The sequence below is a fragment of the Phoxinus phoxinus genome (assembly GCF_949152265.1).
Source record: "Phoxinus phoxinus genome assembly, chromosome: 7".
Lineage (NCBI taxonomy): Eukaryota > Metazoa > Chordata > Actinopteri > Cypriniformes > Leuciscidae > Phoxinus > Phoxinus phoxinus.
Genome location: NC_136882.1, coordinates 36,749,081 through 36,776,184, shown reverse-complemented (window position 1 = coordinate 36,776,184; position 27,104 = coordinate 36,749,081). Strand labels below are relative to the sequence as shown.

General features: G+C 40.4%; 1 protein-coding gene across 5 annotated transcripts in view; it reads right to left on the bottom strand.

The window, feature by feature from the left end:
• The window catches only part of grb14 (growth factor receptor-bound protein 14), an 84,749-nt gene that overhangs the window by 24,926 nt on the left and 32,719 nt on the right, over positions 1 to 27,104 (bottom strand). The window contains exon 1 of one of the 5 annotated variants that reach the window (XM_079617608.1): positions 10,762 to 10,936. The exons of the other annotated variants lie outside the window; for them this stretch is intronic. Within the exon in view, the coding sequence (XP_079473734.1) occupies positions 10,762 to 10,824 (63 nt within the window). The 5' untranslated portion in view covers positions 10,825 to 10,936. Of the gene's footprint in view, positions 1 to 10,761; positions 10,937 to 27,104 lie in introns of those variants that run through there. 5 annotated transcript variants of the gene reach the window in all.

The window sequence follows — 27,104 nt, the reverse complement described above, 5'->3', positions numbered from 1 at the left end:
TAAAGAGTGTCTACAGCGCCCTACAAAAGGAAATGTGATATATATATATATATATATATATATATAAGCGCTGAATAAATATGATGGATGTTCGAAAATAAACTATTTTAAGTGGAATAAAAAGTGATCTCCTTTGCATTCATACTGTTCCTGTACTATAAAAGTGAGCTAAGATCTCAATAGCGTCTCAGGCTCAGCCGAGCATATTGTATTGATTATAATATTCACAATAATGTTAGGCACATTTGTGATGAAGTGAACCTGGCGTTATAAACAAGTCACACCACAGAATTAACTTGAGCAGAAAAACTACACTATTACTGTCTGTAGAGATCCTTATAACTGAACTGAACTTGTTTCATAATTGATTAACTTTACACAAACACTGAATCAACACCGAACTGATTTAAGCTGAATAATGAATACCTTCACTCTAGAGGTCAAACAACTAAAAATCAAGTCAGGAATCTTGGTGTGTCTCTAGAGTCAGACCTTAGCTTCAGTAGTCATGTCAAAGCAATAACTAAATCAGCATACTATCATCTGAAAAATGTTGCAAGAATTAGATGCTTTGTTTCCAGTCAGGACTTAGAAAAACTTGTGCATGCTTTCATCACCAGCAGGGTGGATTATTGTAATGGACTCCTCACTGGCCTTCCCAAAAAGACCATAAGACAGTTGCAGCTCGTACAGAACGCTGAGCAGAACCAGAACATTTGAACACATCACACCAGTCCTCAGGTCTTTACACTGGCTCCCAGTCACATTTAGGATTGATTTTAAAGTATTATTACTGGTATATAAATCATTTAATGGCCTAGGACCTCAATACATTGCAGATATGCTCACTGAATATAAACCCAACAGATCACTCAGATCATTAGGATCACATCAACTAGAAATACCAAGGGTTCACTCAAAGCACGGCGAGTCCGCTTTTAGCTATTATGCCAGCCGCAGCTGGAACCAGCTTCCAGAAGAGATCAGGTGCACTCCTACAGTAGCCACATTCAAATCCAGACTCAAAACACTTCTGTTTAGCTTTGCATTTACTGAATGAGCATTGTAGAACAGTATTTGAATGACGATATTAACGTTTTTGTCTGAGAAAGAACTAAGAATGTGAATGCAGGGCTAAGGAAAGTGAAAAGAATGTGCAAGTAAATGAAAGAGAAAAGAAAGTTGATAGATGGAAGTCGTAAGAAGATTCTTTTAAAAGAAAGATCTACAATAGCTACCGGTTGATGTAAAATACGTCCGACTGTTTGCACTGTATTTTATTATTTTATTTTCCAAACTGTGATTCAGGAAGATTTTATACATTTTTAGGGCTGTCTGATTGGAAGAGATTTTGAAGGGGAACGGGAGAGCTTCACTCCGACGAGGCGAGTGAAGATTATCTATACTACGGAGAGTATAGAGATTCGCTGTTTGTTTAAAACAGCAAAAGTGAAACGTGCTCTGTGGGGCCCCATTGGGCAATACTGGTGTAAGACACCACCCCAGCAGAGGACGTCCCTGGATTGTAGGTCCAGTGGCACCGCAAACCTGCTCAATCACTTCCATCTCAGATAGGGTTATTCTTATTTCTTTTGATTATTTTAATTTCTTCTATGTAAAGCACTTTGAATTACCACTGTTTAGCTTTGCATTTACTGAATGAGCACTGTGCCACTGTTCGTCCGACTGTTTGCACTGTATTTTATTTTCCAAACTGTTTTAATTATTCTTATTTATTTTATTATTTATGTAATTATTTTAATTTCTTCTATGTAAAGCACTTTGAATTACCACTGTGTATGAAATGTGCTGTATAAATAAACTTGCCTTGCCTAATGACACTACTGTGTCAGGACTCTGGTTTGATCTTCAGCCTTTCTGCTGTGTTTGTCTCGTGTCTTGATTGTCAGTTCACCTCACTCTACCATCACAGCTGAATCCCATTCTGATTAGTGCCTCACTCTCATTACTCGCACACCTGTTTCCCATTTCTGCACCGATTTTCTCCACTACTTATGCTTCTCTCTTTCTTTGGTTCTCTGTCAGTGTGTCTTGGTTTCCGTCCGTTTCACCACTGTCCTCTTGCCTGAAAGTCTTGTTTTTGGTTGCTTCTAAACCTTAAAGCCTTGCCTGATTATTTAATCCTGTTTTGTTGTTTATTTGCCTAGTTCCTGTTCCCTGTCTCGACTCAGCTTGCTCTCCCGGTTTTTGACCCCCTGCCTGTTCTGGACTATTGCCTTGGCTTTTTCCTTGAAACGTTTGGTTCGCTTCTGATTTCGACCCCAGCCTGTCCATTGGATTTCGACTCTGCCTCGCCCTCTTTATTGGTGGCTCGGCTACCATTTATTTTTGTGTTTTTGTTTTGCTTCAACCTTTTGGACAATAAATTCCATTTTCAATTGATCTGCTCTTGGGTCCCTGTTGTCTCTGCACCACCCCTAACACTACTGTCTTGCTTTACAGCAGATTTTGAATTTCTCTCATTATTTGAAAAGTTTGCATCATAGATTCTGTTATTTTCCAGTTTTTTTCCTGTGAAGCTGCTTTGAAACTATCTGTGTTGTATAAAGTGCTATAGAAATAAATGTGCAATGAAACGAAAGCAGCGTCAGATCTTTTCTCCCATATTGTGATGCATTTAGAAGATTAATTTAATAGATTATCAAAAAATAAATAAATGTAGGGTGGGGAGTGGGACTTGGTTCTATGAATTGGTCCTCCTCATTATAAAGTATTTAATTATTACAGTATTTAATCAAGCTCCAAAAACGGCTCTTTTTAATATTGTGGGAATGTGATGTCACACAGGCAAATATATTTGCATATGCCCGCCTCCAGAGTCAGATATTGACGAATAGTTATACATCCTCACACCATAGACCCGCCCACTGGCATTCAGTCGCTTCATGACATTTGCCTACGCTGGATGTGAGCGTCACGTCAAAAGCAAAGAGAAGCCATTATAATCGCTGATGCTGTCTACACTGAAACAGTATACAGATGTGTGTTCAGTTTCTGACAACTGGACAAACGCAAGAGTGAAAGAGCGTTCACTTTGGGGCGTCAAGTTTAACAGATCGTTTGCATCTCTGTGTAATGGAGAGTTCGCAAAGAAACTTTAGTTGAAAGATGAGGCAGCCGACTGTATTGAATCTGACAGCAGCTGCATCATAAACTGTTAGTCAATTATTTAATAATGCTTTGTCTGTAAATGACTGTTTTATATGGATGCTTTTTTATAACACACTCATGTGCAATAGCAAGCAATAGCATTGATACCGTTTCCTATCCAATGACATAATCGGAGCTGTTTACTCCCATTAAAAAAATTCAAATTTCAGAGGGTCAGAATTAGTCGATTATTTTCAACCCTAATATATATATATTTTTTTTTTTATTACACGGCTCTGAAGCGGCATCCAGCGGTAAGTTATTCCCAGATAACAACTGCTGAAAACAGAAAACGCAGGCTCATCCGGGTCACTGCAGTCAGCAGTGCTATACGCTTGCTATGAACGTTTTTTCTTCGTGGAAGTTTTGCGTTTGTTGAGCTAATAAAATATTAAAACTCAGTCGAATCAATATTTCGTGGACTCGCTCTCTCTTGTTTCGTACAAACGCTGCTGCTGCCATTTTGTGACTATTGTTTTGTACACTGTTGGATTATGAGATACAAACAGGTACGATTTTAAAACAGTTTCACCTCAAATCAATTTATCTTATCCCCATAATTATTTATGTGGTGAAATGCTGTGTAATAAGTGGTAAGACTGTATACCGTATCTCTTAAATATCCGTCTAGTTTGAACTTGCTGCGCTGCAGCTGCTCTCTCCGCGGAAGCTTTGCGTTTAAAGACATAATACAATATTTCAACTCAGATCAATATTTCATGTCTAATTATTTACTTATGAGGCAAGTAGCCGTGTAATAAGCGGGATCATGTACATCCAGCCGGTGGTTCTCTCAAAGTAACCCCGTTCACGCTGATCAAGACCCAGATGCGAATCATCCTGTGGGGGGGGGGGTATTTTGAGAGAACCACCGGCTGGATGTCAATATCCCTTACATATATCACATATCTGTTTTTTTTTTGTGTGCAAAAAACTTTATTAAAATTGTAATTGAACCTCAAGGAACATATTAAAAAGCCATGCCATGACCACTTTGAAAGTGGAAGCAGATGAATCCTGCATCACCAGACAGAAGTCACCTTCACAGCAAGGTCCAGTTATGACATTCTGATCAACCATTACAAGGACAAAATTATTATATTTTTCTTCTAAAAATGCAACATATGCACGGATGAATTGTTTACCATAAGATCTACATTATGCATTTAGAAAAAAAGATATGGTGAGTTTTCATATCATGTCAACTCTAAAATCAATGTGAAAAAATGTTTGCAACACATTTGACATTGTTTGCAGGGTCATGGAAACGGGGGAAAATGCAAGATTTTGAGAATCGTGCTAGACACGGTAAAAGATGCAAGATAAATATGTCAATCTAGTGCATGAAAAACAATGGAAAAGCAGCACTGTAGAAAGCAAAAATGAATCAACAGCCTCTAAGACCTGGTACACGCACAATTTAAAAAGAGTCATTCTTGCCTTTAAAGTAAGTTGTATTCAGTCCACTGCTTGATTTGCTTTAAAGAGGTCTGCGTTTATTCAGTATAAATCCATGCATAACATTGAGAATTTACAAAGATTTTTCTAAAGCAAAGACTTGTCAGATTTTCTAATGCACTTTAGGAATGACAGGATTAACCTTTGGTGAACAGATAAAATCATTTAAAACCACCATGTGAGACTACAGTAGCACACACAATGAACTCTTAGCAAACATTGGTTTGGATTAGTTCAAAATAAAGTCGACGTGGAGTCTTAGTGTTTCCGAGTTAAAAAAATCTTTAAGGAGAAAATGCAAGTTGTGGCACAGTGCGAGGCACACACTACACTATCTCACTAGCACTAAACAATCTCAATTGTTTCTGCTAGACGGCAACACGATTAAATGTAGTTTAAATGGAGACTTTGCTGAAGTCTCCCGTTTCTCAGATTTAATCTTACATGCGTCTCCTTTCACAAGCGATCATCTCACGGTCTCAAAGTGTGATTAGTTCCAGCAAGATACCAAAGTCTGCAATAGATCTCAACAGGACCTCAAACATTTCTCATCAAACTCTCACAAAACAATTTTTTTTTGTTATGCTTTCCACATTAATCTCCAAACAACGGACTCATTTGCGTCCATTTTTATTGTGGGGAATTTTATTCAAGGAGACTTTTACTCAAGTCTCCTTGAGAAAAACAGTTCTAGTTTTTCATAAAACAAAATACTGCATGTATTTAGCCTATGCTTTTTGTTGCAATAAAAATAAAAAGCTCAATGCTATTTTCATCACCAATACAAGACACATATTTAAAATAAAGTATAGTCAAAATTCACAAATACAAATGTGTTTTCGGCATGATTTTTAATTGACCCAACCTATCCCGGCAAGTCTGGGATTCTCACTAGTAATTCTAGATTCTGCGGTGGTTCATGTGTGCTCAGCTCATAAATATTGTGACACGACTAAAGACAGCATGAGACTCGCTGGCTCAAGGACGGGAACATAAAGAGCAGATCAGCAGATGAGTGAACCTTGAACTGCTGTTCTGCAGCTGCAGTGCTATCAGAAACACAGCTTCACATCTACCTCGTGTTCTTTCTATCCATCATCCATCCATCCATCCATCCATCCATCATCCATGCATCCATCCATCCATCCATCCATCCATCCATGCATCCATCCATCCATCCATCCATCATCCATGCATCCATCCATGCATCCATCCATCCATCCATCATCCATGCATCCATGCATCCATCCATCCATCCATACATACATACATACATACATACATACATGCATCCATGCATCCATCCATCCATCCATCCATCCATGCATCCATCCATCCATCCATCCATCCATCCATCCATCCATCCATCATCCATCCATCATCCATCCATCCATCCATGCATCCATCCATCCATCCATCCATCCATCCATCCATCATCCATCCATCCATCCATCCATCCATCCATCCATCCATCCATCCATCCATCCATCATCCATCCATCATCCATCCATCCATCCATCCATCCATCCATCCATCATCCATCCATCATCCATCCATCCATCCATCCATCCATCCATGCATCCATCCATCCATCCATCATCCATCCATCATCCATCATCCATCCATCATCCATGCATCCATCCATCCATCCATCCATCCATCCATGCATCCATCCATCCATCCATCCATCCATCCATCCATCCATCCATCCATCCATCCATCATCCATCCATCCATCCATCATCCATGCATCCATCCATCCATCCATCCATCCATCCATGCATTCATCCATCATCCATCCATCCATGCCATGCCGCTTTATCTCATTTGTATCAGTCACTTCACACATTTATCACATCTGATGCATTTACAGATAAGTGTATGTGATCTTCACTGTGCTTTTAAAAAGCAATGCCATCATTACCCATGCATGCATATTTGCAATATTACATATAAAGTCACTTCAAAACACTCAATGGGCCCTATTTTAACGATCTGAAACGCAGATTTAAAAAAAAAAAAATCTAGATAGATCTTTTTCGCATCTTCACGGACACAACAATGATTTCCCTCGTGTGTTAATATTTTTCCTTGTAATGTATGATTTGCAAAAATGAAAACTGCTGCGTCTGTTTATAATTATTAGAGAATCAAAGTGGATGCGCGTTAACACGCTACATTATGGCCAAGCACGCGCCCTTAAAATACCATATCACTAACGCGCAACGCGCCACTGTCTTTAGACTGTTTTTTTCCTGGTCAGTGGCGCAATTGATTTCTAAAACTGGAAAATAGCACCAGGGAAGTTTTGCGCCGGAACACGCCTTCTCTTTGCGCTGAACCGCCCCCGCGAGCGCAAGTTCATTCCCTAATTTACCAACGTGCGTCTGTGGAGGGAAAAGTCCGCTGTGCCCGGGTGCAAAATAGAAATGATACATGCGTCGGTGTTCAAAGTCAATTGCGCTGGGTGCAAGATAGGGCCCTATATGTTTGACGAGAGCAAAGTTTTGAAAAAATAGTATTCTGTTTGCCTTATTTATTAGTAATTGTTCAATGCACACACACACACAACAACACAAGGTGTGTTGACATTGACAGTGGATTGCATTGACAAAGATTACATAAGTCATTTATTTTCTCTCTCTTTTTATTAATAAATATCAATATCAAGAACTATTTGTAAAGAGACAAAACTAGATTTTTTATCTCTCCCCAACTTAACCAGAACAATGTGCCTTTAATTAATTAAAAAGCTCAAATAAATAAATCTAAATAAAATGAAAACTGTTGAAGCTAATTTGAAAGATTAGTCAATGAACAAATTAATAAATAAATAGAATCAAATTAAAACTATTGCTACTAGCTACTGTATTATGAAAGATTAGTGAATAAATACAAAGAAAAATAATAATAAAGAGAATCAAATTACAACCATTGAAGCTCATTTGAAAATTTTTTGAATAATAAATAAATAAAATCAAAACTATTGAAGCTAATTTGAAAGATTAGTGAATAAATAAATAAAAATAAAGAGAATCAAATCAAAACTATTGAAGTTAATTTGAAAGTTTAGTGAATGAATGATTAAATAAATGAATGAATAAATACATATAATCAAATTATAACCATTGGAGCTAATTTGAAAGATTAGTTAATAAATACAACTAAATAAATAAATGGAGCTCATTTAAAAGTCTCAACTTATTTATTAACTTAAATAATTATTATAACCATGAAGGTCATCTGAGGTCACCACTGCTGAACAGCAGAAGAAGTCTTTCAATGAGTGTTTGCTATTTGGGCAACATGAGTGACAGCGACCTTTGGAAACGTGAGAAGTTGAGCGGCGTTTATGCAAATGAGCTGCGCAGAGTTCCTACACATTTCAAAATCCCATGGTTCATACAGCATTAAATTCAGCTTTATATTTGACAACATACAGAGACCCTAAAATAAAAATTCATTAATTATATCTAAAAATGCACATAATTTTTCATGCACAAGAGAAACTTTTCCATGGCCTTGAGAAACTATTCACATGCAGGATTTTTTTGAGTGCTTATGCATTACAGTTTCTAGTTTTATATATAACATTTCCTTGTGCTTCACTGCCATCTTACTAAATGAAAAAAAAAAAAAAAAAAAAAGTATGGATGCACATGAATTAATAGAGATCTATTAGCTCAAAATTGGGCTTTCATTCGGGTAGTACCTTTAATATCAAGGCCTAATGTCCAATTTAACGCGTCCTCTGTGGCGGCGGAGAAACCATGACAGCAAATGAGCTGATGGCACAACATGAGGCTCAGTGTGCATCGTCCTACATGCTAACTTTAATGGTTTCTCGTGTGCAGTCTGCATATTTTTTATTTTTGCAAAGGTTGTTTTAGAGGCTCTGTATGAATATCATGAGAAGAAACCTAAAAAACGTATAACCTGCATTTTTGCATAATGAAAAAGTGCATCTTGAATTCATTCAGTCGTGTTTTGACAGTAAAGAATCACTAAACAGCTTTTCTATTGCAGAAAACTAAATAGGGGCAATAGTCTGGAAATGCAAATATTTTTCCATACTCTACTTTCTTTTTTTCCATACTTTTCCAGACCTGGAAATTCCTCAAATCAAATTCTATACTTTCCAAACTGCGTGGCAATGTCATTTAGACAGTTAGAATAAAAATAATTAAACTTAAAAAGTAAAAGTGTCCGTACACAGCCATACAGTAAAAGTTGAAAGGTCTTTAGTAAAGTGTGCAGTTACATGTTTAATCGGCACTGAATTATACATCGTCAACGTTTTGACAGGAACTAAAACATAAACCCTTTCGGTGGTAAAACATTTTGAGAGGTTAAACTGTAAACCCTTTTATTTAGCACATTTGCATACCTGCATACCTATGAATACTAATGAAATCACTCACTCTTGCAAGTAATATACTTGGCAGGTATCATGTGAACTATTCCCAACCACAATCATGCATATGAAGATCTGCAGAGAGCCGCGCTCATGCTAACAAACCTCCAGCGTTGTGCTTGACCTTTCCTCAGCTCTCGCACAAATGTCATTTTATCACCGTGGCTTTTCCGAGAGCACTTCCAGCACTTCCACAAGCTGTCAGATTGGCAGTATTTTCAGACGCACACTACAGTCAAGCCATTGTTCAACTCATCTCAGCCTGTCCGACTGAGTGCCGAGAGTGTGTCTTTTGGCAACGGATACGGTGATGACAACAACCATGAGGAGATCACAATTCCCTGCCAGTGACATTTACAGGTGTTTAAAACCAGGCTCTGTATTCCAAATGCAAAAAAAAAAAAAGAGAGACAGAAATGCTGTGTTCATATAAAACACGCTATTATCTGCAATGAACTGGATCCACTTCCAAAAGTGATTTGCCAGGGAATGTTGCAACATTGACACTATGATAGACAGCACAATCTTTTGAAATAAAATGAGAATAAATAAATGCAACTTAATGGTTTTGGATACAAAGTTGTTGTGTTTTTCCATTAGCATCAGTGTTTTGAAATTCATCAAAAAAGTATGAAGTGTTCAAGGAATTAGCAGGGGAACATAAGTTTGGACACACCTGCTTATTCTTTATTATGATTATTTCCCACAAATTATAACAATAGTAAAGTAATAAAAACTTGTAAATAACACATATGGAAAGATGGGAATAAGGTAGTGACCAAAATGAACACAAATAAAAACCTGTTTATGTTTTAGCTGATTTTCTTGGCTAGATTCCAGCTTTAAACTATCTGGATCACACACACACACACACACACACACACACACACATATACACACACACACACACAGATATATATATATATATATTCACACACACACACAGATATATATATATATATTCACACACACACACACACACACACACACACACACACACACACACACACACACACACACACACACACACACACATATATATATATACATATATATATATATATATATACACACGCACACGTGCACACAAACACATACACACACAAACACACACACATACACACACAAACACACACACACACACACACACACATATATACACACAGATATATATATATATATATACACACACACACACACACACACACATATATATATACACACACACACAGAGATATATATATACATATACTGTACTGTATATCTATATATATACACACACGCACACGTGCACACAAACACATACACATACACACACAAATATATATATATATACACACACACACACACACACACATATATATATATATATACATATATATATATACAGTATATGCATACACACACACACACACACACACACACACACACACACACACACACACACACACACACACACACACACACACACACATATATTTCCCTACTTAAAGTTAATTTACTTTTGATCAAAATGAGAAACATAATTTCAGTCAAATGTTGTCAAACTTTTCACTGTAAGTGTTCGTCTACTGATACACAATGAGACATTATGACTGAAGGTTTTGTCTGCAGACACTCAACTGAGAAATTACAGAACATTATTGTTCAAATAACGATTAAACCTCCCGCATTAATGTAATGTTTCTGTAAAAACACATAAATAATAAACGTTCATACCCTCTTCTGCAGGCAGAGCGGCGTGATAGCGGGCAACGTGACTCTTCTGGCGTGGAAATTCATTCTTCTGTCCTCGTGTGTGATCACCTTCAGATCTGCTGTTTCTCTGAGTGACCTTTTTTTTTGTTAATAAACAGCTGTAGCCGTGAAGCTAGTGAACGTTAATGTCTGCTCTTTCAAATCTTTGATAAACTCTGGAGTCTGCTTTCCGTCCAGGGACGTCGTGCGTGTGAGACTCGCAGAGAGATGCGTTCTCCACTAGACTCATCCTTCTGTGGCCTTGGGAACTCGGAAAGTGTGTTTTTTTTCCCTGCAGAAAAAGCTCCACATTCTAATAAAAACTCCTGATAAAATAGCCGCAAAAAGGAGTATAGTTAGAACATCGGGGAGGTCTGAGAAAAACTATAACTTTATCTCACGGCAAATGATGTGACCTCCACTGCAGATAGTCTCTCAATAAAGAGCTGAGGACGGCAAAAACTATTCCTGGCTTTGTGAACATTAAGAGTTATTTGGTCACATTACAACCCTGGTGTTATAGGGTTAACCAGCCCTCCAGGACAAGACGCTTTTACAGTGCAGAAATCCCACGACACACCGACTCCATAACAACATTCATACGCTTTCATATGAACGTCCTTATTTCTTATTTCTGGTAACTAAACATTGACAAAATGATTTCATGATGCAGGTCAAATTTAGATCCAGGCTTAAAGAACAGAAAAAAAGGGAAAAAATAGGAGCTAATCTGAAAGACTAGTAAGCGAGTGAATAAATAAATAATTAAAATAATTTACGCTAATTTGAAAGACTAGCAAATAAAGAAATAAATAAAGCCAATTTTAAAGACAAGTAAATAAATAAATAAATAAACAAACAAGTGAATTGAATTAAAGCAATTGAAGCTAATTTTTAAAGCAAATAAATAAATAAATACATACATGAATAAATAAAGATTAAAAAAAAAGATTTGAAATAAAACAAGTTGAATCTAATTTGAAAGACTAGCAAATGAATAAATAAATAAATACATATATTTGAAGCTAGTTTAAAAGACAGGTAAATAAATAAATGAATAAATAAACAAATAAACAAAAGCTAATATAATTAAAACAATTTAAGCCAATTTGAAAGACTAGCAAATAAATAAAATGAATGAATAAATAAACAAATAAATAAATATAAATAAATAAGACAATTAAATTAAAACGATTGGAGCTCATTTAAAAGCAATTAAATGTATTTAGTAAAATATATATAAATAAAAACAACTGAGGCTCTTCATAACTGTACGTTCACACCGCCGCCGGCGAGAGCGGCAAAATTCGCTCTCACCGTCCTGCCATCGACGCCGTGAGATTCGGTGTCACGATCCGGTTCTCTCTCTCTCTGTTTTCCTGTCTGTGGTTCACTCATCCACACACACACACACACACACACACACACACACACACACATACACACACACACTCAGCTGTTTCTCATCTAATCAGCGATCGCGCTGCGTCTACACTCTCATTCATGTTTTCTCTCTCTGTCACACTACTCGCAGCTGTTCCTCATTTTGATCAGCACTTGCACTGATCACTTCTCACCTGTTCCTACTTTCCTCTAATTCTCTCCACTACTTCTAGTCTTGGTTTTCTCTGCTTCCTTGTCGGATTATTGTTCAATGTACAAGCTTATGCTCTGACTCTACGTTGTCTGTTGCCAGTGCTTCCTTCCACGGAGATTGTCTTGTCCTGTCCAGTCGTGAGTTTTGTGTTGGATCTTTAACATTGTTCTCTGCCCAGTTACCCTGCTGTTTTGTGGCCAGTCATCTACCAGCCACCTGCAAGTTATCATCCTCGCTGCTCGGGGACAGAGCATTGTTGCCGCTCGCCTATTTCCCTCTGCGCTGGACTCTCTGCATCGGCAGTTCACCTGCTAGAGCCACATTGTTTGTTTTCTTCAGATCTGTGTCTTCCTTGACGACAGTCTCCTGTGTTACAGTTTCGCTGTGAATAAACTTTATTTTTGCATTCACCTCTGCATTTGGGTCCGCTGTATATTCCACCTGACAGAATAATCCGACCAGGATGGACCCAGCAGAGGAAGCACCTTTTCGCGCTGCGCTTGAAGTGCAGGGAGTTATGCTGGGAAAACACGAGGAGGAGATTTCGGAGGCTCGACGTGCCGTGGAGAGTTTGGCTGCCCAGGTGACTGATTTATCTTCTCGCCTTCTTCATTTCCATCTGGAGAGACCTGCTCAACGGGAGAATGCTTCCGAGCCCAGGATCAACAATCCTCCGTGTTACGCCGGTGAGCCAACAGAATGCCGATCTTTTCTTACGCAATGCGAGGTTGTGTTTTCCCTGCAGCCTACCACTTATGCTCGGGACCGAGCGCGCATTGCCTACGTGATATCCCTGCTGACCGGCAGGGCACGCGAGTGGGGAACCGCCGTCTGGGAGATGGAATCAGACCTTACTGACCGTTATGATCTGTTCAAAGAGGAGATGGTCAAGGTCTTCGATCGCTCCGTTCATGGTCAAGAGGCTTCCCGTTTACTCGCTGTGCTTCGCCAGGGGAGGCGCACTGTGACGGACTACGCTATCGAATTCCGCACCCTGGCTACCACATGTGGGTGGAATGAGCCAGCCCTAGTTGCACGCTTTCTGGAGGGACTTAACACTGATCTTAAGGATGAGGTCTATGCTCGTGAGATTCCTACCCAGTTTGATCAGTTGGTGGAGCTGGCGATTCGTCTCGATAAGCGCTTTGAGTTGCGCCGGCATGCTCGGGGTATGAAGACCGAGCAACAAGTCACACCATCTACGTTCCCTGTTTCCTTCCCGGGCAACCCAGAGGCTGAGCCCATGCAGCTAGGAGGGCTCCGCATCTCGACGGCTGAACGCCAACGACGCATACTGAATCGTCTCTGTCTCTATTGTGGCTCTGCCAGTCATTTTGTTTCGACTTGTCCGGTAAAAGCCAGAGCTCGCCAGTAGACAGGGAAATACTGGCGAGCGCAACTACTCTCTCCCCATCGCCAAAGTCTGGGACGCGCACCACCTTTCCTGTCACCCTCTGCTGGTCTGTTTCATCAGTCTCCTGTATGGCTCTTATCGACTCTGGGGCCGAAGGCAGCTTTATTGACGAGAGGTGGGCGCTCGAGCATGGTCTCCCGCTCACGAACTTGGAGGATTCCACCCCTGTGTTCGCCCTGGATGGCAGCGTCATCTCCAAGGTTCATCGTACCACCCTTCCGGTGAGTCTCATCATATCGGGAAACCATCGAGAGACAATTTCTTTTTTTATTTTTCAATCCCCCTTTACCCCTGTTGTTTTAGGCCATCCTTGGTTAGCTAAACACAATCCTCATATTGACTGGGCCAATAGTTCAATTCTCTCATGGAATCTGTCGTGTCATGTTGAATGTTTAGTGTCTGCTGTTTCTCCTGTTTCTTCTGTTTCTGTGTTTCAGGAGGAGCCTGGGGATTTGTCAGGAGTGCCGGGGGAGTACCTCGATTTGCGGGCGGTCTTCAGTCGCTCCCGGGCCACTTCTCTTCCTCCCCATCGACCTTATGATTGTAGTATTGAACTTATCCCCGGGACCACACCCCCTCGCGGACGGTTGTACTCGTTATCCGCTCCTGAACGCGAGGCATTGGAGAAATATCTCTCCGAATCCCTTGTGGCAGGTACTATCGTTTCTTCCTCCTCTCCCGCTGGCGCTGGTTTTTTTTTTGTGAAGAAGAAAGACGGTTCCTTACGCCCCTGCATTGATTATCGGGGGCTGAATGACATCACGGTTAAGAACCGGTATCCCCTACCTCTTATGTCCTCAGCCTTCGAGATCTTGCAGGGGGCTAAGGTTTTCACAAAATTAGATCTGCGCAATGCGTACCATTTAGTACGTATTAAGGAGGGAGACGAGTGGAAGACCGCATTTAACACACCCCTCGGGCATTTCGAATACCGGGTTCTTCCTTTCGGTTTGGTCAACGCCCCAGCTGTTTTTCAGGCCCTCGTTAATGATGTCCTGAGAGATATGCTTAATATCTTCGTGTTTGTTTACCTTGACGATATACTCATCTTTTCCCCCTCTCTTCAGGTGCACGTTCAGCATGTTCGTCGCGTTCTCCAGCGTCTCTTGGAGAACCGCCTTTTTGTCAAGGCTGAGAAGTGCACATTCCACTCTCAGTCCGTCACGTTTCTCGGTTCTGTCGTATCTGCTGAGGGGATCAGCATGGATCCTTCCAAGGTACAAGCTGTGTCAGATTGGCCAGTTCCCGATTCACGTATCGCTCTCCAGCGTTTCTTAGGCTTTGCTAATTTTTATAGACGATTTATTCGTAATTTTAGCCAAATTGCCGCCCCTCTCACTGCGCTCACCTCAGTCAAGACTCGTTTTTCTTGGACCGATGTGACCCAGTCTGCGTTTGATCATTTGAAGACCTTGTTTACCACTGCCCCTATTCTTATTACCCCGGACGTTGAGAGGCAGTTCATCGTCGAGGTCGACGCGTCGGATGTGGGGGTGGGGGCGGTGCTCTCGCAACGTTCGTCCCTTGATGATAAGGTTCACCCATGCGCGTTCTTTTCTCACCGTCTCTCGCCTACTGAACGTAATTACGACGTGGGTAACCGTGAGTTACTTGCCATCCGCTTGGCTTTGGGAGAGTGGCGTCATTGGTTGGAGGGGGCGTCGTGTCCATTCATAGTATGGACGGATCACCGTAACCTTGAGTATATAAGATCCGCGAAGAGGCTCAATGCTCGTCAGGCTCGGTGGGCACTTTTTTTTGGCCGATTCGATTTCACGATTTCTTTCAGACCTGGTTCCAAGAACATAAAGCCTGACGCTCTTTCTCGTCTTTTCGGCTCCTCTGAGGATGCCTCAACCAAGGAGAACATTCTTCCCCAGGAGTGTGTGGTTGGGGCTACTATCTGGGGAGTCGAACGGGTCGTTAAACAGGCTCTTGCGCGGGTTACTACCCCTCGACGTTGTCCCGAACAGTTGTTATTTGTTCCTGAGTCCGTTCGTCCGGCCGTTCTTCGCTGGGGTCATTCGTCCAAATTAGCCGTTCACCCGGGTGTCAGAGGTACGCTGGCCGTTATACGTCAGAGATTTTGGTGGCCGACCAGAGAACGGGAGATCCGCCGCTTTGTCTCTTCTTGTCCAGTCTGCGCCCAAACTAAGTCTAGTAATTCTCCTCCCGCCGGCTTACTCAGACCCCTTCCCACGCCGTCACGTCCCTGGTCTCACATAGCCTTGGACTTTGTAACCGGTCTTCCCTCGTCCATGGGCAACACCGTTATACTAACTGTGGTCGACCGTTTTTCTAAGTCCGCACACTTCATCCCGCTTCCTAAATTGCCTTCCGCTAAGGAGACTGCCCAGACGGTGGTTAATCACGTTTTTAAGCTCCATGGCCTCCCTTCTGACGTTGTCTCGGACAGGGGTCCACAGTTTGCCTCTCAGTTTTGGAGAGAATTCTGTCGACAGATTGGCGCCACTGCTAGTTTGTCGTCAGGATTTCATCCCCAGACTAATGGACAGGCTGAACGGGCTAATCAGATTTTGGGTCGAATGCTCCGCAGTCTGGCATTTCAGAACCCTGCATCCTGGTGCGAACAGTTACCATGGGCAGAATACGCGCACAATTCTCTTCCCTCGTCTGCTACTGGGTTATCCCCCTTTAATTGCTGCCTGGGTTATCAGCCTCCACTGTTCCCTACACAAGAGCTCCAGGCGTCCGTTCCGTCCGTCGAAGCGTTTATTCAGAGATGCCGTCGCACTTGGAAGAGAGTGAGAACTGCCCTTTGCCGTACTAAGACACGCTCCCGTCTAGCCGCTGACCGCCGTCGCGTTAAGGCTCCCAGATACATTTGCGGCCAGCGAGTTTGGCTGTCCACTCGTGATTTGCCTCTTCAGTCCAGCTCCCGCAAACTCTCGCCTCGGTTCGTTGGGCCCTTCTCAATTGTCAAGGTTCTAAGTCCGGCCGCTGTTAAGCTCAAATTACCCCCCCATCTCCGCCGTATCCATCCCGTTTTCCATGTGTCGTGTATTAAGCCCGTTATTCGGATGCCCGCCCGCCCCGTTCCTCCTCCTCCCGTTCTTGTCGAGGGTTCTCCTGTTTATTCCGTCCGTAGGCTACTTGATATTCGCCCCAGGGGTCGCGGTTTCCAGTATTTGGTCGATTGGGAGGGATACGGTCCTGAGGAGAGAAGCTGGATTCCCTCCCGGGACGTCCTGGATCGCTCGCTCATCGAGGACTTCCACCGCACTCGCCAGGCTCCACCCTTGGGAGCGCCAGGAGGCGCTCGTTGAGGGGGGGGGTACTGTCACGATCCGGTTCTCTCTCTCTCTGTTTTCCTGTCTGTGGTTCACTCATCCACACACACACACACACACACACACACACACACACACACACACATACACACACACACTCAGCTGTTTCTCATCTAATCAGCGATCGCGCTGCGTCTACACTCTCATTCATGTTTTCTCTCTCTGTCACACTACTCGCAGCTGTTCCTCATTTTGATCAGCACTTGCACTGATCACTTCTCACCTGTTCCTACTTTCCTCTAATTCTCTCCACTACTTCTAGTCTTGGTTTTCTCTGCTTCCTTGTCGGATTATTGTTCAATGTACAAGCTTATGCTCTGACTCTACGTTGTCTGTTGCCAGTGCTTCCTTCCACGGAGATTGTCTTGTCCTGTCCAGTCGTGAGTTTTGTGTTGGATCTTTAACATTGTTCTCTGCCCAGTTACCCTGCTGTTTTGTGGCCAGTCATCTACCAGCCACCTGCAAGTTATCATCCTCGCTGCTCGGGGACAGAGCATTGTTGCCGCTCGCCTATTTCCCTCTGCGCTGGACTCTCTGCATCGGCAGTTCACCTGCTAGAGCCACATTGTTTGTTTTCTTCAGATCTGTGTCTTCCTTGACGACAGTCTCCTGTGTTACAGTTTCGCTGTGAATAAACTTTATTTTTGCATTCACCTCTGCATTTGGGTCCGCTGTATATTCCACCTGACATTCGGGGACTCTCTGACGCTCTGACGTATATTTTAGAATGCGTGATTTTTTAAAAACTTTATTTAAAGGAGCCGCAAAGCAAATAAGAACTGAACATAAATCAGTATCCTATTTTGTGCATTCTGGCCACACGTAGGGTATAAATTAACCTATTAAAATATTTTAAATGTGAAAGTAACAAAACACCAACAATTTCAGACACCTTTTACATTCGTCGTTCTTTTTATTAATGTCCCTGTATGTAAACAGGGATACGTCGTACAATAACGGGAAACCCGCAACAGAAATGATTAACTTTTCCTCCATTTGGCTTAGGAACTAATGTCGTCGGAACCTAAGTTTACAGGATTGTGTTCTCTATTATCCTCTCAGGCGGAGCACTTCTACATTCCGATTGGTTGCCGCTGGTTGCCGCCGAACTGCGTCATAGCTTATTACCATAAAGTTGACTTGATTTCAACTCTTCTCGCCGCTCTCGCCGTCCAAGACGCGCCGCGCCGCTCTCGCCGGAGCTCGCCGCCGGCTCTCATTGAAAATGAATGGCTTCCGGCCACTTTGACGCTCTCGCCGCGTGCGGTGTGAACGCACAGTAAGGCTGATTTCTATCTGAGCTCCAGGGATGTGCAGTATTGATAGCTATAGTCATGCATTGACGTCCTCTCTCGTATGAAGTTCTGCACTGAAACTGACTGTAACTCTTCTAGATTTGTGTAGGTGTAAACTAAGTATCTCATTCAGAAGGAAGTGAGCGCTGACATGAACCCAAAGCTCACTGCTGGAGAAGGAGAGGGAGGAGGTGTTATCGAGGAGTCTCGGGTTACATGCAGAAAACACTGAGGCCTGCGCTGTATGAATTATGACTGCACTGATATTGACAATCTACTGACTCCGATGAGCAATAAAGGCATATATTGATAACCAATACATGGCCAATATTAAAGGGATAGTTCACCCAAAAAAAGAAAATGTGCTGTTTCTTCTTCTTCAGTAGAACAGTAAAGAAGTTTGCAGCTTCTGAACCGATTCGTATAATGCAAGTCAACGGCTATCGAGAGTAAAAAAAGAACTGGATAACAGGTAATAATGTTGTAAATAATGTTCAGTTTCTTGTATGTCGTACGATCGCATGCTTCATATGACCCCAATATATCGTCAGCAGTCATGGGTCATCATTTTGTTTAGCTAAATATATTCGGTAACACTTTAAAGGGGTGTGCATAAGACTGACATGACACCTTCATAATCATGACATGACACATGAATATGTGAAGGAGGTTTTATGCATGTTTATGACAACTGCCATTAAGTGTCATTCGCTCAATTATGACATTTTTAATGCAAATATGACATTGTTTGAGATGTCTTTGTCATGACAACTTGACAACATAAATTGTCATAAATATGTCATAAACATGACATAGCAGATTCATTATCAAACTTAAGAAACCACTTAGCTTTATGGGTTAACATTACAATATTTTTTTCATTTTAATGACAAATTCAATGTGTACCACTGTAGTTGAGGTCAAGAAAAATATTCCTGACACAGTTATAATGTCCTCATGATGTCAAAACCAATCACATGACAGTTTAATGTAATGTTAACCCGTAAAGCTAAGTGGCTTTTTAAGTTTGATCATTAATCATTTTCAGACATATTTATGACAGGTTATGTTGTCTTGGTATTGTCAAGTTGTCATGACAAAGACAGTGACAGGTTATGATGTATTGGTTTATGTCAAGTTGTCATAACAAAGACATCTCAAACAATGTCATATTTGCATTAAAAATGTCATAATTGAGCGAATGACACTTAATGGCAGTTGTCATAAACATACATAAAACCTCCTTTATATTCAGGACATGTGTTGAGTCATGATTATGAAGGTGTCATGTCAGTCTTATGCACACCCCTTAAAGTAAAGTGTTACCGAATAGTCTTTACTGTTCTACTGAATACAAAATGACAACTACTGTACATCTTGGATGGCCTGAGGGTTGGTAAATTACAGCACAATTTTGAGTCAGCTATTAAAACTGTGTTTGCTTAAAAGTGAGTTTAGGCATCACAACATTATACAGCAGGGTTACCAGTCACGAGTCGCACCGGTATATCTGTGGCAATAGCCAACTATACATTGTACGGGTCAAAATTATAAATTTTTCTTTTATGCAAAAAATCATTAGGATATTAATTATTATTAAGATCATGTTTCATGAAGATATTTTGTAAATGTCCTACCTTAAATATATAAAACATTTATTTTTGTGAGTGAATACAGCAAAAGTGCGAACTTATGTTTTGTTGAACATAAATGGACAACTTTAAAGGCGATTTTCTCAATGTTTAGATTTTTTTTTGCAGCCTCAGATTCCAGATTTTCAAATAGGTGTATGGAAAGCATATTTATTCAGCTTTGGGATGATGTATAAATCTCAATTTAAAAAAATTGACCCATGTGACTGGTTTTGTGATCCAGGGTCACATTATATGAAAATAAATTTAAAAAAATTATAAAAAAATATATTTAAAAAATAATAATAATAAAATAAAGTAAAGTAAATAAAATACACAAATTTAAAAGGAAGGATACAATGCCTCTCCTGTCTTTTCTTTGTGACATATGTCCACTCAAACTCTACAGTAAACGGGTTGTGTGACATGTCCGCATGCTCAAAAAACATGAACAAAACTTCACAGGAAAAACAACAACAATAACCCAGGTTATGTGTTATACAGGTTCACTTGCAATTAAAATAAACATGGATTTTGTGTGGTGAATTATTGGCTGTCAGGAGCATGGAAATAATCAACAATGAATTTTATTATTGCGTATTAAAAACCTTCTACAGAAGTGATAAGAAACCCACCATAACATTATAGAAAAGAAAGAAAAAAACATTTGAAAAAGCACAAGAGTTTCATGTGGGCTGTCCTGTCAGGTGTTTGATGGATTACTTCTGCTGTTTAATGTCTTTCAGAGGGCAGTTTCACCAGCGCATAACTTGCATTAAATGGTTGTATTCTTATCTCGAAATGTTAGAAATCCAGCTTGTTCTCACAGCAAACAAGTCTTCAATGAATTCACTGAGTAAGCACATCTTTTCTAATATTAGGATGTAAAATACCATGCTTTTAAAAACCCAGAAATAAAATAACAAACAGAATAATTAAAGAAACAATAAACAGAATTAGTTTAGCTTAGACTTAGATCATTAGTTACAGACCTGCATGAAAACATTGAATTTCACACTTCTGCTGCTATTAATGAAATTTTTAATTGGTCAATTTTCCCATATAGACTGTCATATTAATACTTTTGCATATTGTTTGGCCTATACAATTTGCAATAATATTACTTTTTGTAAAGACATTTTTTTACCATTGTACGATAAACATTTTTAGTACTATGGTTGAGTCACCACTGCATGTCCAATATGTGAAATCTGAGTCCTGAAGCAAAACCATTTGAGAACCAGAGATGTATTCCTCACACCATCAACACACACACACCCCCAAACACACACACACACTCACTTATCAAGCACAATATCTGCAGTCAGACTGTGTTCATCCAGCATGTCCACACAAGCTCCACGAGCTGTTAAGATCAGAACAGGATTTCATCATCCCTCATCCTCCACGGCACTGACCAGAGACAGAGAGAGAGAGAGAGCGGCTCGGTGTCTTTATCAGCTGTGGGCAGTGGTAGCACAGACAGCCTGGCGCTACAACTTATCACAGAAATGAAGAAAAAAAATAAAAAATAATAATTGAAATGACTGAAGCTACTGATAAGGCAGTCTCTTCGATTCTCAAAACACTGACCGACTCAGACACAGCGGCCTTGACCGTCCCTGAGAGCCAAACAACAGAGCAGTGTGGTGGAGCTGGTGATACACACATCAACATCTTGCTCATTCAAAAGACATATATATATACACACACACACACACACACACACACACACACACACACACACACACACACACACACACACACACACCGGTCACTTTATTAGGTACACCAGTACCAGATTAGACCCCATTTTGCCTTCAGAACTTCCTCAATAGATTCGTAGGCATAAATTCAAAAAGATGCTGGAAACATTCCTCAGAAATTCTGGTTCATATTGTCATGAAAGCATCACGCAGTTGCTGCAGATTTGTCAGCTGAACATCCATGATGTGAATCTCCAGTTCCTCCACATCTCTACTGGATTGAGATCTGGTGACAGTGGAGGCCGTTTGAGTTTAGTGAACTCACTGTCATGATCAAGAATCAAGTTTTGATTCCATCAAGAGATCATTTGAGCTTTGTGACGTGACGCCTTATCCTGCTGGAAGTAGGCATCAGAAGATGAGTACAGTGATAAAGAGATGGACATGGTCAGCAACAAAACTCAGGTTAGCTGTGGCGTTTAAACGATGCTTAATTGACCCTTCGCAGGGAGTTTGATTGACAGGCAATCTGACCAATCATAATCCGCCATTCACAGAATCCTCAATTTTTGTCCGACAAAGCAGTTAGGAGAGTTAGTAGATTAACATTGGAGGATTTAAACCTGAAAAATGATGTACTGACGTCTTTCCGCGGTTAAAACAACATTCCTTCTGATGTTCATTCATGTTTATTTGATGCTATAAATGAACTAGAAGGAAGACATGATCGGTTCACGAGCAGCTTTAACTGATGCTCTACAGCGATCTGTTACGACACAATAAAGAGACACAAAGCCCACCTGTGTGACCACCTGAATGTTGCAGCAGAAATCCACACACGCTTTTCCAGTATTCTTTGTCTAGTTTTGGTGAGCCTGTGTAAATTGTAGCCTCAGTTTCCTATTGTTAGCTGACAGGAGTGTCAAGATTCGCATCAAGGTTCAACGTGTTATTTGTTCAGAGATTCGGTTGTAACAAGTGCGCATTTGAGTTTCTGTTGCCCTAAGTTTCTATCAGCTCGAACCAGTCTGGTCATTCTCCTCTGACCTCTGGCATCAACAAGGCATTTTCACCCACAGCACTTGCGCTCACTGGATATTTTCTCTTTTTCGGACCATTTTTTCTCTTTTTCGGACCATTCTCTGTAGACCCCCAGGGTGAACGTGATTTCACCAAGTACCACATGTTAACAAATGTCGTTTAACTAGCGCTGAAACAACTTTCCAATCAACCAATCAGATTTGAGGGACAAGTTTACAGTTTATGTCAAGTTTAGGCTTAGAAACAGGGTGAGGTGCTTCAACATCAGTGTTATTCACCTATCATTTCCCTCTGATTTTAGGGAAAAGTTATGGGTAGGTGTAGGTTTAGGGGTAGGGATAGGGTAAGGACTACATTTTGGGACAGGAATGTTATTCCAGGATCAACAAAATATGTTGATCCAGGAACATGTCTTACTTGGCAAAATCACGGTGACCGTAATCCCAGATGGCTGTGCATGAAAATCCCAGTAAATCATAGTTTCTGAAATAAAACAACTATGCCACGTTCAATGACTTAAATCATAATTCTTCCCCATTCAGATGCTCAGTTTGAACTTCAGCAGGTTGTCTTGACCATGTCTACATGCCTAAATGCATTGAGTTGCTGCAATGTGATTGGCTGATTAGATATTTGTGTTAACAGGTTGAACAGGAGTAACCAATAAGGTCACGCTGCAGCCGTTTTAAAAACGCGGCACTCATATTGAAGACAATTGGTAAAAATATGCTAGCCTCTGGAAAAAATAGGCTTTGGTGGACACTCGAAAAAACTCTAGCGCTCAAAATCCACATAGAAAACTAAAAGTCATTGCAGAAAATGACACCACCATCATAAGCAATATTATTGGAGCTGCAATTTAAATTCTGACATGTCAAGATGTCATATTGCTTCTCAAGTAAATTTATCTTTATCTAAGAATATTAAGATACTTGTGCTGAAAAAAAGAAAAAAAAAAAAGAAGAAAATCCCTTTTTGCAGTGTAGTACTAGTGATGCTTACCCTAACACACACAGGACAAAGCAGCCTCGCAGACACTGTGAGGAGGAGGTAAATCGCTGAGAGGAGAATCTGGGGCAGATTCCAGCTGAGATTCTTAAGGCCTTGTTCTGGATGGCAGTTCTGGGATCATGTATCCCGTCTCCAGACATGTGTAGGACACGCAGGCTTGCCGGAGCGGGACACAGATAGCCCCTCTCTCTGAGTCATGAGCTTAAAGCGTCTGCAGGCCATATGTCTGTCTGCCGAGAATCCACAAAACTCAAAAAGAGCCAAAACCCGGCTCTTTTTCTCTCTTTTCAAGGATCTGGTTTCACTCCCTCTCTTCTTAATGATGAGTCCACCATCAATTGTCATTCACAAATGCTTTCCTGTAGCTCAAACAGTAGAGCGTTAGCGCTAGCAACGCCAAGGTCATGGGTTCGAATCCCAGGGAAAACAAGAACTGATTAAATGTAAAATGTGTACCTTGAATGCAATGTAAGTCGCTTTGGATAAAAGCGTCAGCCAAATGCATAAATGTAAATGTAAACCTCCTTCACTTCTTGCATCTTATGAGCACTAGTTTATTACTAAAAATAACCAAACCGTTCTTCTAAGTAATACTATAACTGTAGGTTGTTTATTTTTGCTAAGCAATATTGTAACTCAGTGCATTAATCAGATCACATTTTACTTCATAAATAGTTGATTAGCCTGTTTTTAGGACCAAATGCTTTTTTACAATGTTTATTTTGTTTACATTTTTGGTTTATTTGCACATATGAGGTGGCCTGAAACCAATCTGAGAATATCAGAACCTATGTGCGTTTTTTGCACATGGATTCTGATATTCTCAGATCAGTTTAGGCCTCATTCATATGTGGGTCATATCCGATCTGTGCACATGGTTCAAGTGATCCAATTCCGATTTTTTTTTCTTACCATGTAATGTAAATGCGGCCATTATGGGGGGGGGGAGTCTCCATAAAACATGGAAACCCAACTGTATGAGTGTGTGTGATATTAATAACTAAATACGTTAATGGAGAAAGCAAACAGTGAATAGAAAGATGAAAAAAAAATTTGACCCTGGACCACAAAACCAGTCTTTTGGGTACATTTTTTATACATCACCTGATTTGTACATCACCCGAAAGCTGAATAAATAAGCTTTTCATTGATGTATGGTTTGTTATGATAGAACAATATTTAGCAGAGAGACAACTATTTTAAAATCTGGAATCTGAGGGTGCAAAAAAAAATCACAACATTGAGAAAATCTCCTTTAAAGTTGTGCATTTATGTTCACGATTGTGCTGCATTCACTGATATATTTAAGGTAGGAAATGTACAAAATATCTTCATGGATCATGATCTTAATATCCTAATGATGTTTGGCATAAAAGAAAAATCTATAATTTTGACCCGTACAATGTTTTGCTGTCTATTTTCACAAATATACCCGTGCGACTCGTGACTGGTTTTGTGATCCAGGGTCACATATTTGAAATATATCTTAATGGAAACAGTCTTTATTGTCAATGATCAATATAATGTTCCCTTGCTGAATAAAAGTATTAATTTCACCAGCAGATGCGTAATCACTGGACCTTATTCACAGAACACGAGCAGAACCAAGTTGTGTGTAAATCGTTCATGAAATCATTCTTTAAAATGGTTGTATTAATGTTTTGCACAGATATGTGTTCTACTGGTGTTGAATGGTCATGAATGAGGCTCACTGTGTGTAATTAAACACGAGCGGTTTTCTCACTGTACGCATTGTCTTCGGCACGCTGGAGCAAAATGTCTCATTTACATGTGAGCGTTACTCTCCGAGATGTGTGACGTGAGAAAGGGGAAGTATAGTGAGCGGGAACACACCTAGCCAGGAAGACACATCACGTCTGTTTGCGTTTAAAGTGCTTGAAAAAGGAGAGCTGGGTATTTGCAAAGTTACATTATGTCTTGGGAAGACAAATTTAGCCAACTCAGCAAATAAAGCAAGGCCAAACGGTGGTGCGCAGAACCAGGGAGCGATAGCATTTATGGCTAATAATACCTTGTCTGTTGCCTTGAAATATAGCAGCATGTTCCAAGTCAGTGTCGGGGGAAGCGAGTAACCCCTGGTCCTTGAACTATAATGGGCACTGTTGAGTCGTGCTGAATGAAGCTGTAATTTGCTCAGCCGTGGTTCAGGCTTACATGATCGCTATAAGACGATATGAGCCAGAGTGCCTTTTTAACTATTACAGCGATAAGAGAGATGAGAGACGAGAAGCTGAGATAAGACTTCGGATGGACAAATTGCCTGTGTTCGATAATGCACGTGGAATTATATATTCAACACATAATGCCATGAATATGTGTTACAGAAATTTAAATGGTTCAAAATTAACATTTTGTCTTCATTTGCTTTTCTAACAACAAAATTACTAAACTGTTAACTAAAATAAAAACTAATTCTATATATACTATAAAAATAACACTGGTATGAGCTTTTACAGTTAAATTTTTTTGCAATCTTAAAGGTTCCTAATTTAGTTTTTGAGGTCTCCTACAACAGCTTTACATGCATCCAATGTCACAAAACACATTCATATTCTTATAATATACATTGCACATCACCTAATGACTGAAAGAGTCTGAAAACGGTTAGTATGAAGAAACTAAACGCCTATTACTATATCTGAATTTCAGCTCCAGATCTTCCTCAACGCTTCATACACAGAGATACGAACAGTAAGGATGGAGTCGGTTTTTCCAAATATCAATTCCAGCACGAGTTCTCATCCTTTTGAAATGCATCCAAGTGGATTTGCAGCGCTGAAAATAGCGTCTTCTCAACACGTCGTCAACACAAACCAAACTCTTCCAAACTCTTCCAGCTACAGTGTTTGAGGGCGGGTCAAAGTAGATGTTGTTCGCAAGCAGCCAATGAAAACCATAGGCTGGCATTATGCAAATTTGTTATATTGTTTTTAGGGGTGTAACGATACACATATTCGTACTGAACCGTTTGGTACGAGGCTTTCGGTTCGGTACGCATTACAAAACGAACGATTCGGTGCGACCAAATTTTTGTTAGCAGTCGCGCTGACACCATAACATTGCACAACAAGCGGAACGAAACTGCACTACTCATTATTTTGTGCTTCACGGACCGCTTATCAGTTTGAGCCAATGTCAGTGCAGCGCGAGCCGATCTTGTAACAAAGTTTGGCAGGAATAGTGAAATGCTTTCAAGTACTTCACACATCTTTTTCCAGCCCGTCAAAACTCAAATATTATCATATAATGTTATTTTTAATGTGATGACCAAAACATTATTTGTTCATCCTTCAAAGAT